Source organism: Otolemur garnettii, unplaced genomic scaffold (genome assembly GCF_000181295.1).
Source record: "Otolemur garnettii isolate 467f Iridium unplaced genomic scaffold, OtoGar3 scaffold00018, whole genome shotgun sequence".
In the NCBI taxonomy this organism is placed as follows: Eukaryota; Metazoa; Chordata; class Mammalia; order Primates; family Galagidae; genus Otolemur; species Otolemur garnettii.
This window is the reverse complement of record NW_003852413.1, coordinates 4683937-4697796: the sequence shown is the minus strand read 5'-3', so window position 1 is coordinate 4697796 and position 13860 is coordinate 4683937. Positions and strand designations below refer to the sequence as shown.

Sequence of the window (13860 nt, the reverse complement as noted above, 5' to 3'; positions counted from 1 at the left end):
CCTGTGGAAGCTGGAGCTGCCTCTGGGGAGCACACAGGAGAGGCACATCATATCGGGACACTGTGGGTAGTGATCACAAGACGGGGGGTCGACGAGGGGACCTCAGGTGGTGCTGGGAACTACAGGAGGACACATTTATGTCTGGTCACTGAGCTTTGGACTTTCCCGTGTGAGTGACTGCTTAGTCCTTCCTCGGGGCTCCTTTTAGAATCAGAGCTGACCTTTCACACACAGGGTCTGTCTCAGGGACAGGCCCCAGCGAGGGGCAAAGCTGCACCAGGTCAGGACCCCGGACTCCCTGACTCAGGGTCCCATAGCCCTCTTGTCATTTTGAGGCAGAGGTCACTGGCTGGGCCTGCAGGTGAAGAGGGAGGCAGTCTCTGACCTGGTTGGTTTGGTTGTACAGTGCTTTTAAACGGGCTCGTTTCGTTTTGTGCCATCATTTAAAAATCTGGAGATATCGTAGAAAAATCCAGATTTCTAGACTCTCTTGAGAAGTCAGAAGCTCTGGCCAGGGTGGGCCCACATTCCCACAGGGCAGTGACGGAGCTGGGTGGCAGGGCCCTCCCTGAGACACGGCTCATGGTGATGCTGGAGGTCGGTGAAATGCACGTGGCTGCCTACCCAGCTACTCTGCGGACATTACAGGCTCTGTTTGTTCTCTGAGGAGGTCGAGTAGAGTACAGCAATCTAGGATTTTGTTCTTTTCTGCATCCACTGAGAGGGAGGGGTGCTCAGGGCCTAGAGACAGGTCCTCCACAGGATGTCTGGGAAGCTGGTGGTGGAAGGGCCAGGGACCAGGGAAGCTGGGCCGCCTCTGCCTCTCCCTTCCCGAGGGATTAAGGGGACTTCCCTGGCTGCCCACCCACTCGGCCACTCCCTCACTCTAAAGGAGGAACCCTCCACTGGGAAGAGCTAGGAGCTGAGTTTGCATTTGGAGGGAAGGAGACCAGAGAGGGGGCTGCTGAGCACATCCTGGAGAGCTATTGGCAGGGGCTGGGGACCAGCTGTCGCTTCTCTCCCCTGTAGGCAGGGGAGGAAGTGGTAGTGTCCCATGAGATCTGGGCTCTGGGGGCTGGGAGGCCCAAGGAAGGAGCTGGTGAATGCTGCTGCCACGTGGGCCTCCTCTCGCTCCTGTCCCTGTAACCTGGAGCAGCTGGCTCTCATTTGGAGTGTGGTTGCAGGGACTATGGGGGTGGAGCCTCCCAGGCTCTGTCCCCACTGCCTCTGAGGGAGCAGACGCTGGGGGAGAGGGCAGGACTGGGGGAGAGGGCAGGACGGCTGGGTGGAAGAAACTCGGGGCTGCAGGAGTGGAGTTGAGTGGTCATGCCCTCACAGGAGGTGGTGGTGTCATATGGGAAAATGCAGACAAGTGGGAGGATTGAGAAAGTGGGTGTGTGTGGACTCTATTGGGGAGCTGGCATTGTGGGCTTTGGCATCAGACTGATGGAAAACCTGGCCCTGCATCTTACTGCCTGTGCCATGGGGCCCGCTGCTTAGGCGACCCTGCTTGGTTTCCCCTTCTGTACCAGGGGATAGTAGCAAGGTTACGGCAGAGTAAACATGACACAGTGAGCCCAGCGCTGTGCCAGTGGTGAAGGCTTGTGGTGTCAGCCCTGGTGTTGGGATTCACATTGTTCCTGCCCTACCCTTATTGGTGGTGGGATTTGATCCTTATTACTGGGGATGTGACCCCTGCTGCTGCTGCTGCTGCTCCTACTTGTGTGTTTGAAGACCATGTCTGGGTGTCAGTCTGGGTGAATGTGAGGAGGGATAAAGAAAGTCTTGACAAGGAGAAATTAAGGCTCCTTGAGAGCCAGGACATTCTTATATGTAGACCCAGCTGGAGGGGAAGGTTGTGTGGTCTGCAAGTGGTCCTGGCAAGACCAAAAGGGCCGTGTCTCTCTTCCCCAGAACTCATATGACTCATGGTGCTTCTGCAGGTTCCCTAGAATGGGGCTGCCCCTTTCCCTTGTTCAGAGGTGAAGAATGAGAAGTCCCCGAGGCCTGGCCACTGTGTCCGCACTAGCTACCTTCCCCTCTGTCCTTAGTAGGAAACATGCTGAGTATTCTCCAGCCGTCCACTCACCACCCACATCCTCTTTCTTTATGTTTCAGCCTTGAAAAGATCTTTTGAGGTCGAGGAGGTTGAGACACCCAACTCCTCCCCACTCCGGAGGGTCCAGACTCCGCTGCTCCGGTCCTCTGTGGCCAGCTCCACCCAGAAATTCCAGGACCTGGGCGTGAAGAACCCAGAGGCTGTGCCCCGCCATGTAGACTCCTTAAGCCAGCGCTCGCCCAAGGCTTCCCTGCGGAGGGTGGAGCTCCCCGGGCCTAAGGTGGCCGAGCCTGTGTCACGGCGCACGGAGCTGTCCATCGACATCTCCTCCAAGCAGGTGGAGAGCCCCGGGGGGGCCACCGCTGGGCCATCACGGTTTGGCCTCAAGAGGGCCGAGGTGCTGGGCCACAAGACACCCGAGCCAGCCCCTCGGAGGACGGAGATCACCTTTGTGAAGCCCCAGGAGTCAGCTCACCGGAGAGCGGAGCCCCCCACCTCCAAGATCCCCCCCGAGGTGCCTACTGCCCCCACCACCGACGCAGCCCCCAAGAGGGTGGAGATCCAGGTGCCCAAGCCAGCTGAGGTGCCCGCTGCCCCCATCCCAACCCAGACCCTGGAGAATTCAGAGCCCACCTCCTTGTCTCAGCTGCAGAACCGGCTGGAGCCCAAGGCCCAGCCCCTGGTGGCTGAGGCCCCACCCCGGAGCCTGGAGGGTAAGTTGCTAAGGAGCACTGTTGTGGCTGTGGTGATCTTGGGTAGGGTGTGGGGAGGTTTGCTTTACTGTCTCAGAGGAAGAAGCTGGGTGTGGGTGGGGGATGCTTCCATGGAGACCAAGGTAAACCACATTACTTGAGCTGGTCTGTGGGGTAAGGCTCAGAGGAGGTGGATGTGGCTCTGTCTATTGGGGACACCAAGGGTGCCACAAGTGGGACTTGAGTGACACCTTCCTTGCAAAGAATCTGGCTTATGAGGCACCCCTTTATTGGTCCTCATGATGGTGGGACCCCTGCTGTGTGGTCTAGGGGCTTGGTGGACAAGGAGCCTGTGCAGGAACTGGTTAGGCTCATATGGGGTGCAGGACAGCGTGGGGCTGAGACTCTCGGTCATGCTCACATGTTGAGGGGAATTGTGGACTGCCTGGAAGTGCCCCGCGGAGGCCAACAAGGCCAGGGCAGGAGGAAGAGGCTGTACCCTCCTGCAGCTTTCGTCCAAGGGTCTTTCTCCTTCTTCTGCTGACCCTCTGAGCCTGTCTTCCTCCTCCTCTTCCTCCTCCTCCCCAGGGAGGACTGGTTATGGCTGGAGGCCTAGAGAACATGGAGAACCCCTTAGCCTCTGCGTGTGATATTCTCTGAACCTCTGGGAGGTAGTGTCTAGACCAGGGGCTAGACCAGGTGGTGTCTAGACCTCAGCTGGATCTCTACCCTCTTGGGGGCTGTGTCAGTGGTGGGGGCAGTAGACATGTTACCCACACACAGCTTCACTGGGAGGTGGTCTTCTGGTGGGGGCGTGAGGGGTGCTGGCAGTGTCCTGGGAGGGCTCACCTGGAATTATCTGCATGTGGAGAGCTTGTGGGCTGTGGTACCAGTCCTGGCAGGACATGGGCCTGCTTAGGAACGCAGGGACACCATTTGTGGCCTTTCTCAGAAGGAAAGTCCCAACCCTGCAAGGATCTCAGCTCCACGGGGCCATATTAAGGTGCCAGCTGGGTGAGGAGCCCCTTGAAAGCTGGGTTCAGTCCTGAGTGCAGGACTTGGAACTTGGCGTAAATGTTCAATATGTGTTCTTTGAGTTGGACAAACAGAACATTCTGGGGTTGTTTTTTTTTTTTTTTAATAGCAAAAGGATGTATTTTATTTTAGAAGAAATTGGCAGTTTTCTAAAGTAAATGTATCATTTTAAACTTCTACTGTCAATGTCTGAGAATTTCATTTGCTCCATATCCTCACCAGCATTTAGTGCGATTAAAACCATGTTCTTTTCCGTCGTTCTAGAGCTTATGAAGTTATTCTAGGGCACCTCAGCACGGATTAGTTTGCATTATTAGCCTGAAGAGTAGAGATGGTGAGGATTTTTTTTATCTGATTTTTTCTCTTTTTTTTTTTTTTTGCAGTTTTTGGCTGAGGCTGGGTTTGAACCCACTGCCTCCAGCATGTGGGGCTGGCCCCTTACTCCTTGAGGGAGTAGGTGCCACCCTTTTTTCTCTCATTTTTATAAATTCTCTGTGAAGTATCTGTTTGAATCTTTTGCCCATCTTAATTGAGCCGTGCATAGTTTTTGTTACTGAATACAGAAATACTTTATTTTCACGAGCTATTCCTTTATCAGATACGTGTATTACTTTCTCTCGTGTCTGTGGCTTGACCTGTCATTTTCTTGAAAGTACAGTTTGATGAGAGTTTTTTCATACTGATGAAATCCAATTTTTTGTTACTTTATAAGTGAAGTGTTTATTTTTTTTGCTTCTGTAAGAAAGGTTTTTCTCGCATGACCTCGTGGAGATACTCTCCTATATTTTCTTCCCAGATCTTTTCGTATTAACTTTACCTGTATGTCCCACAGTGGGTTTTATGCATGTTGTGAGGAAAGGCTCAAAGCACATTTCCCCCTATATATTTATTTGGTTGTTTCAGCGTCATGGAGAATAGTCTCCTTTCCTTATTTAATTATTAAATACATCAGTGACATCGTTAGAAGTCAGTTTATGGGCTTTCTCTTCTTTTTGATTTATCTTTTCAATTGTTACTTCTTTTTTTTTTTTTTTGTCGAGACAGAGTCCCACCCTGTGCCCCTGAGCAGAGTGCAGTGGCTTGGTAGCTCACTGCAACCTCAGACTCCTGGCTTGTGGGCATCCTGCTGCCTCAGCCTCCCGAAGCCACTGGGATTACAGGCACTCGCTGTGGCACCCGGCTGGGTTTTTCCATTTTTTTCATGAGTTGGGGTCTCACTTTCACTCAGGTGAGTCTCGAATTCTTGAGCTACAGTGATTCTCCCTCCTCAGCCTCCCATAGTGCTGGGATTACAGGTGTGAGCAGGCTCAATTCTTACTTCTCATTGTGGTGAAATACGCATAACATGAAATGGAAAAATATGGTATTTGTTGGTTTTGTGCCTGACATCTCCCTCAGCATGTCTTCAGGGTCCATCCTTGGGAGAGGGGTCACAGCCCCTTCACCCCCATATGTGCCCTGCACAGCACTTACCTGCACAGCCTTTGGTGGACACTTGGGTTTCAAGTCCCTGCTTTTAATTCTTTTGGGTTTTCCTCTTTGGATGGGAGTCAAAGGTCAGTGTTGGGGGGTTGGCGGGTGCGGTTGGGGTGAGACCACACCCCCCACTGTCCCGTGCATCTGACTCAGCAGGTCTCAGGCTGGGACTGCACTTCCCACAGTGCTGGCTGTCTTTAGTCCACACTCTGAAGAGTCAGGGACTAGTGGACCTTTCAGGGTCCCTCCCAGCCCTGCTGTGTGTTTAGTCTATTCCCCTCCTATTTCTCCACACTGGACTCTGCAAAGCCACTCACCCACTCAAACGCAGTGACGGTGGCTACAGGTCCCTCCCCACAGCCTCCTGTTGGTCCAGAACCTTTGTTTGACCTGCCAGATGCCCTCCCTCCCCCAGGTGATGTGTTCCCACTCAGCTGAGTCAAACAGGATGTGGCTGGGGAGACGCTGGCACTGGGCCACAGCCAGGTCTTGGCGATAGCTGGCACCGGATGTATGAGGAGATGGGCCTGGCCTTGGGGGCCAGGTGGGGGACATCTACGTGGACAGTGGCAGACCCTCCTCAGCCTGCACTTTGTGCCGGAGACTGTGCGGGGCCACAGTGGCAAGTCCCATAGGCACTGCTCTTGGGAGCTCACTGAGTGTGGGTAGGACAGTGGTGCCCAGCTGCTGGGGAGAAGTGTGCATGTGGAGGGTGAGGCAGAGGTCTGTCTGGTCACTTTTGGAGGGGCTAGGAAGGGGAAAGAAAGGTGCCCCAGTCGGGGGCAGCTGTGTCTAGACCCCCCTGGAGCCTGGAGCTCAGGGGCAGAGAGGAGGAGGAATTTCTCTGTTGGATAGATCCGTAAACATTGGAGCCAGGTGTGAGGGGAAATATTGTTGGCATCTGCGACCCTGCCACCCTGTGACAGGGGCCCAAGCAGGTGAGGGTGCAACTCCGAGTGGAGAGACCTCCAGTCCTGAGGGCCTATGCGTGGCTGAGTGGGAGAAGGGCAGGCGAGGGCAGGAGCTTCCTGGTGGAGGACCCCAGGCCTGAACTCCCACCTGCCCTCCTCCAAGGCTGCGCCTGCTTCTCCACCCTGCCCCCTGTCTTGGCCTGTCTGGTCCCTCCAGACTCAGATCTACAGGTGATCTCTTGGCCTCCCCTCCTGCCCATCTTTCCTGCAGCCCTGGCGTGGCTGCCCCCTCTCCATGGGGGCTGGGTTGGGAGCTCCCTGAGCCCCCCATGTACACTGCTCTGATGGCTCTCTGTGGCCTCCCTGCCCCTTGGGCCCAAAGTCCAGCTAGCATTGCAGGTGGAAGGGATTGGAGGGGAGAGAGAGAGCTCTGTGTCCTCTGAGCAGGTGCTCAGCCTGTTGGCTTCTGTCTCCAGGAAGAACCTCTGGACCGTGGCTCATTCCACCCTGGGGCTGTGGGCACAAATTGGGGTTTCCTGGGGGGCCCCAGTTGGGTTGTTTCCAGACCGACCTCCCTGAAGCACCTCACCCGATTGGGCCCTCCACAGTTGACGCATTGTCCTGCTCAGCTCCCACACTTTGCCTCAGGTCCTCCTCCGCTTTTCTCTTGGTCTCCCACACCTGTCCTCACAACCCCTCTGCTCTCACCTCCTAAACTCTGAACTCAGCTCTCTTTATGTTATCATGGCTTTGTTGAACTCCTGTGTATCTCTACAAGCCCAGTCCTTGATACCTTATGTTTGGCTTGGGATATAAATTATTTATGTATAAACCTTATTCCTTTTGCTAGAGTTTTTTTTATTTTTATATTTTCTTTTGAGACAGAATCTCACTTTGTCACCCTTGGTAGAGTGCTGTGGCATCACAGCTCACAGCAACCTCCAACACTTGGGCTTAAGTGGTTCTTTTGCCTCAGTCTCCTAAGTAGCTGGGACTACAGGTGCCGGCCACAACGCCCGGCTATTTTTTGGTTGCAGTTATCATTGTTGTATGTTGCTGGCGCCCTTTGCCGCTGAGGTATAGGTGCTGAGCCCTTTTTTTAGAGTTTTGTTTTTAATATAAAAACAGTTTTTCAGATTGCAAAAAGTACAAAGAATAAGATTATACTATTTCTTTAAATACAGGAAATACAGAAATTGGAAACTAAAATTCACCTGTAAACCAGTGACATTCATTTATACATTTTGCTATGTGGTTTTCAGAATTCCTTCCATGCCTGCCATTAGCTTCCTTGAGAGAGGGGCTGTTGTCTTTGAACTTATGAAGAATCCATAAGGACCAAGTAATTGACTGACACATAATAGGTGCTGGGTAGATATTGAAGGTGTGGCCTCCTGGCAGTGAGGCAGGGATGGCTTTTCTTATGCCTCTTGCAGGCAGATACAGGGATCACCATGGGATCCCCCAGAGACCAAGCAGATACTTTCCTGATTAACTTTACCCCCAAGCACCTGGTCTTTCCTGAACCTCAGGTTGGTTGTCACATGCCAGGGTTTGGGGTGGGGGGGGACTGGAGATGCTCTGGAGGGTGCTCTGGTGGGATGTTCACTTGGTGGGGGGGTCTTAGAAGGGGTCACCATTTCTAGAAGGAGAGTGGTGACTAGATGGCTGAGGGGAGGGAGCGGGAGAGAGGGGAGCTGAGGGATGGCCTTGCCTTGCTCCTCCTGGCCTGGGCCTGGGGCCCGAGCTTTACTCTGGCTTGTTGGGCTCTTGGTTTCCCATCCAGCCTCTGTCCCCATCCCTGGACTTGGCACCCTCCTTGTCATCTTTCTCTCAGAAGAGCCCTCACCATTTGGGGTTATACCTGGGCCTTGACTGGGTGGGCTGGCCTTACCTCCTCTCCTGGGTCACCCCCTTTTCCCCTGGCCCCTACATGGGAGCCTCTGGGCAGGGCTGCAGGACTCACGACTGCGTCTACAAGGACAGCCAGCTCAGTCTGCCCCCGGGAGTCACCCCCCCTTGCTGCACAGCCACACCAGCCAAGTTTCCTTGAGGCTGCCTTATAAGGTGGGCACTGGCTTCTCCTTGATACGTCCAGCCCCTGGCCCTCTCAGGGTGCTTGTTGGCGGCCGCAGCTGCTGCCTACTGAGTTCTGAAGCACCACTTCACCCCTCCCAGCCTCAGTTTCTTGATCTGTCCAATGAAGGAGGGGTTGGGCCTGCTGGTCTGAGGCAGCTGGGGCAGGGGCTCTGTCCATGTCCAGCTGTCCCAAGCACCAAGATGGGGGTCCATGGTGGTGCCAGGGGCTGTTTGTGACTGTGAGTGTGAGATTGGGGGGGCTGATGCCACAGTAGAGTTTCTCTCTGACTAAAGAGGTCTAGACATATTCTTGGTGGTGGAAGCATCAAGGGAGGCAGAGGTCAGGCCTCCACAGCTGCAGATGGTGGGGACGTGATTCTTTGCACACTTGCTGTGGCCTGGCCTCCTCCTACACGGCATCTGGCTGCTGGGTCTGCACCCAGGCCCTGTGTCCCAGGAACAGAACAGGAAGAATCTCACTGTGGACAGTGGGGCTGCAAGTGCAGTGTGGGGTCAAGTGGGTTAATCAAAGCTCGGGGCTCCCTGGGACCACCTAGCACTGGGGAACAGGAAAGGGAAGAATAGGCAGAGGTGGCTTTGGGGACTGTGTGGGTTGAGCTGAGTCTGAGGGTGAGGAAGTGTCAGCCACTGAAGTGGGGAGAAGGTGCTGGGCCCAGACTGAGGAGGACCCTGTGGCTTCCAGAGTTCCTGTGGGGCTCAGGGAGTGTGAGGAAGGGAAAGGTGACCGCCGTGTGACTTGGGCAGGAAGGGCTCAGGCTCCACAGGGCTCCGTGTCTACAAGACACCCCATGTTCTGTAGGGGCTACTCGGGGCCTGTTCCTGGGCTGTGAGCTCCTGAGAGTGGTGTCTGAGGCCCAGTGGCCAGTTCATTCCCAGCGCTGGCCGCGACGAGAGCTTGCTAAGTGCCAAAGGACTGCTTTGTGTCTAGTAAAGAAGGTTCTCTCCATGCCTTGACCCCTTAACCTGCAGAATTTTCTCCAGAAAGGGTGTTTCTGCTGGGCTCTCTTGCCTGAAGACCCCACTGTTCCCAGTTCCTCCCCCTGTCCTCCCCTGCCCCAGGTGTCTTCTTTCTTTGGGATTGGATCTCTTTCTCCTCCCCAACCTCTTCCTCAGAGCTGGCCCTGGAGCTGCTCATCCCTGTGCATTGGGGGGTGGGATGGGGTGGGGCGGGGCGTGGGGACGGGGTACGGGAGGACCAGTGGGAGAGGACTGGCTGGGCAGGTGTGTCTCCTTTAAGTGAGGCAGGGTCAGGGGCAGTGAGGACAGAGACTGGCTCCCAGACCCAAGAAAAACCCCCTTCCTGTCGCTGGCACGTCCAGCTGTCTGCCAAACCCAGGCCGTGGTGAGAGGGACTGCAGGCCGCCCAGGGAATGCAGCACGGGCAGCTGGGGAGCACCTTAAATAGAGCAGGCAGCTGTGGGTCCCTGCTCCGCCCCCTGCAGCTCTGTGGCCCTGACCACCCAGCCTGGCCCCAACATGGATTCCAGCCCCACACACATGGCACTGGGTGAGGCCTGCTCTGGCTGCTTATCCCAGGAAGCCGAACAGCTGCCAGAAGAGAGAGGGGCTGAGTCTGTACCCGCTGGTTTCCAGGCCTGGGACAGCTGCCGGGAACGAGGGTCTGCACAATGGCATGGCTGTCTGGGGGTGTGCCCAGCAAGACAGCCGTGCTCTGTGTGGTGTGCACAGAGGGCACATTCAGCTCTGGAGGAAGGAGAGTGTGCAGACTCTCCACCTGGGGCACTGAAGTGAGCCAGGGTTTCAGCAGCAGGCCTGGGAGGGTGTCCCATAGTGCACAATGGCCCTCTCTGCCACCTGCCTGTCCCAGAGCTTCAAGGAAGCCAGCTCCCTGGGCTGGTCTTCACTTCCTCTCTGGGATTTCTGTGGGTGTGACAGGTGTCCCTCAAAGCCCCTGTCCAGGAGGATTCTGGGGCTCTGGGTTGTAGCTGCAAGAACAGCCCTTGCCTGGGACTGAGCTTCTTCCTGGTTCTCTCCAGACACTCAGCACAGGGAGGGGATGGGAGAGGAGGTGGCCAGGCACAGTGGCTCATGCTTATAATCCCAGCACTTTGGGAGGCTAAGGCGGGAGGATCACTTGAGGCCAAGAGTTTAGGATCCCCATCTCTACCAAAAAAAAAAAAAAAAAGGTGGTGCCTTTGGCTCAGTGAGTAGGGCGCCAGTCCCATATACCAAGGGTGGTGGATTCAAACCCAGCCCCGGCCAAAATGCAACAACAACAAAAAGATTAAATTAGCTGGAGCTGGGCACGGTGGCTCACACCTGTAATTTTAACACTCTTGGAGGCTGAGGTGGGTGGATTGCCTGAGTTCAGGAGTTCAAGACCAGCCTGAGCAAGAGTGAGACCCCATCTCTAAAAAAAATAGCTGGACGTTGTGGCCCCTGTAATCCCAGCTACTTAGGAAGCTAAGGCAAGAGAATTGCTTGAGCCCAGAAGTTTGAGGTTGCTTTGAGCTGTGATTCCACAGCAGTCAACTCCAGGGCAACTAAGTGAGACTCTGTCTCAAAAAAAAAAGAAAAAAATTAACTAGGTGTGATGGTGGGCACTTGTAGTCCCAACTACTCAGTGGGTTGAGGCAGGAAGATCTCTTGAGCCCATGAGTGTGAGGTTGCTGTGAGCTAGGCTGACACCATTGGCAACAGAGTAAGACTCTGCCAAAAGAAAAGGGTGGGGGAGGCAGAGAGCTCCCACCCTTGAACCCCCATCCTGCTGCTGCTGGGTATACCTCTGTGGAGCCCAGGACTCTAAGGAGCTCAGTGTGGAGGTCCCTGATCTCGTCTGGTGTGGGAGGGTAAGTGACTTATCCGTAGTCACAGCCACTTTTACCACACTGGGCCAAACGGGAGTCCACTCTAGGACCTCTGGGAGCAAATCGTCCTCTTCACCAGCTAGTCCCAGCCTGAAACTTGGAATCAGAAAGTCACTGGAGAGCGCCAACTCCATCTCCTTCCTTCCAAAATGGCCCGCAGAGATTACACCGTAGGAGCTAGCGCGTTGGCACCAGAGCCACCCTGGAGCAGCCTCAGAGGCCTTGCCCACTTGTGTGAGTGGGACAGAAGGCCCAGGAGCGTGGCTTTGTCCTTGGAATGCCAGGACTCCTGTTTCTGCCCTGCCCTAGGCCTGGGAACATGTCTTCTCTGTTTATTTTCTCCTTGCTGAAGTGGCCATCATTCCCCTGCCACAGCTCAGTTAGAAAGAAAAAAAATTATTGTGATGAGGCGGGGCCCTAGCCCCTGGAAGATTTTTGTTAAATAAGCACAGAGACAAGAACTAAGCACAGCCCTAATTTAATGCACAGGCAGGTGCCATCCACAGGGTCCCCTGCCCTTGACTGAGGCCCATGTTGCGTCAGGCTTCTGCCCGCAAGCTCACCTTTAGAGGCCCTGCCCCATGTCCCTGCCTCTGTTCTCTTTCCTTTTTCTCATTCTAAAAAATAAGGCACAGTCATTATTAAATGACAAAACCACTTAGGATCACATGAAATCTGAAAAGCGTAAGTCCTTCTCTCCATGCCCCCACCCTCCCCAGGGGTGGCCTGGGTGACAGCTGGGTGGAGATTTGGCTGTGCAGACAGACAGTCATTGTGTAAAATGTCCCTATGTAAGTATCACAGACTTGGCGAGGGTGCCAAAAAGTCAGATTTCCACAGCTAGCTTTTATTTTTCCCATTTAGCACCGCTTTGCCTTTGCTACTCGTGAATTTATCGCATTCCTGTTAAACAGCTGGGTCATCGGCTGTCCTGAGGCCCTTCCAGGCTGTGATTGAGAGGCTACTGTGGACATTTCACACGAGACCTGGGCACGCATGACTGTGGGGTAGGCCCTTAGCAGCGAATCTCTGCATCAAAGGATGTGCGAGTTTAGCCCTGTGATCGGTGTTCCCAAATTGGCCTCTACAGCGGTCAACCTGATTTTTAGTCACAATGCAGAGAGGAGAGAAATGCTTTCTTTCTACTCTGAGATGTGGTTTCAGAGTATTACCTAGACTGATCTCAAACTCCTGGCCTCAAAGTGATCCTCCTGCCTCAGCCTCCCAATTGCTGGGATTATAGGTGTGAGCCACCATGTCCTGCTCTGATTTTTTTCCTCCAAAGGATTCTTTGTACACCTTTATCATAGCTGGTACAAGTGTTTTTTTTCCTCCCAGTTGTTGACTTTTGACTTTATTTGGGGTGTTGTTCTTCTAAACAGAGCATTTTAATGGTTGTGCTGTTAAGTTTCTTCTTTTTCTTTTAGCTTTTGGAATTCACATCCTGCCTAGAGGTTTCTTGTGTTCCAAAATTACAGAAAAGAATTTCACCCATGTTTTCTTCTAGTATTTCTGTGGTCTCATTTTTATGTGTTGAAATCGTTAATCCATCGGAATTTATTTCTGGGCATCGAGGTAGGGATATATGGCTTCTGCATGGGTAGAATTTGCTGGAGCATGTGCGGTATGTGTGCTTGTACTATTTTTATCAGTTTGGGTGTCAGTATTGTGCTGGCTTAGCAAAAACAGTTTGGATATGTTTTCTTTTTTTCTCTATATTCTGGAACATTTTAAAAAGCAACACAATCATCTTTCTGTTAACAATTTTAAAAGAGTTCACTAGTGTAAACATCTGAGTCTGATACCTTTACAGGAGTCTAGTGCTTTAAAAACTTAAAAAAATGTTTTTCTGTGGGTCTCTGAGTTCTGGGATTTTTTTTTCTTAAAGTTCATTATTTTTTCCCCTAGAGAAGCATCTTTTAGCTTGTTGAAAATCCCTCCGATTGTTCAGAGGTGGCTGGTGGCTTTAGCCCACTTACCGGGGACAGCGTGTAGAGGGCATGATTTGCAAGGTCGATGAGTGTGCGCTCAGTGGCTGCCCCAGGCCCGGTGCTGTCAGCTTTGCTCACAGAGGGGAGTGTGCACAGTTGACTGGACGTGGCCTCTGTCCTGGGGTGCTCTGTGCGGAAGCACACATGTACTGTCAGGGAGACACGTATTCTGAGAGGGAAGATTCCAGCAGGTCCCTGCACCCTGAGGAGAGAGCCCTCAAGGAGGTGGAGACAGAAAAACAGGCCTTGAAGGGGGCTGAGTGGTCAGGCTGGTGAAGGGCCATTGGGTTTGGGAATCAGAAGAAGCTTGAAATTGCCCAGAGAATGGCTTCCAAATTCAATTTGGGCTTTGACCTCCAGTAAGAAATATGTTTTATATCACAAACCAAGGCACGCATGTGTAGATGTATGTGTACGCACAGGTGAAACGTGAGTTCCGGGAAATAATTCTCACCTTCACCATGTGCTGGCTGTGCTCAGTTATTTCTATTCTCTTTCTTTTTTTTTTGATAGAATCTCACTATGTTGCCCTTGGTAGAGTGCTGTGCCGTCACAGCTCACAGCAACCTCAAATACTTGGGCTCAAGTGATTCTCTTGCCTCAGCCTCCCAAGTAGCCAGGACTGCAGGTGCCCGCCACAATGCCTGGCTGTTTGTTGTTGATGTTTAGCAGGCCTGGGCCAGGTTTGAACCCACCAGCCCCAGTGCATGAGGCCAGTTCCCTGACCACTGAGCTGCGGGTGCTGAGCCCCTTCTTTTTTTTTTTTTT

The 13860-nt window shown here is 53.4% G+C and overlaps 1 protein-coding gene across 3 annotated transcripts in view; it reads left to right on the top strand.

The window, feature by feature from the left end:
• Nucleotides 1-13860, top strand: part of SEPT9 (septin 9) — a 174943-nt gene that overhangs the window by 93530 nt on the left and 67553 nt on the right. For 2 of the 3 annotated variants that reach the window (XM_023510970.1, XM_003786090.3), the window contains one exon: nt 2119-2772. In XM_023510970.1, coding sequence (XP_023366738.1) covers nt 2119-2772 — 654 coding nt within the window. The remainder of the gene's footprint in view (nt 1-2118; nt 2773-13860) is intronic. The other variant, XM_023510971.1, reaches the window with a different exon arrangement.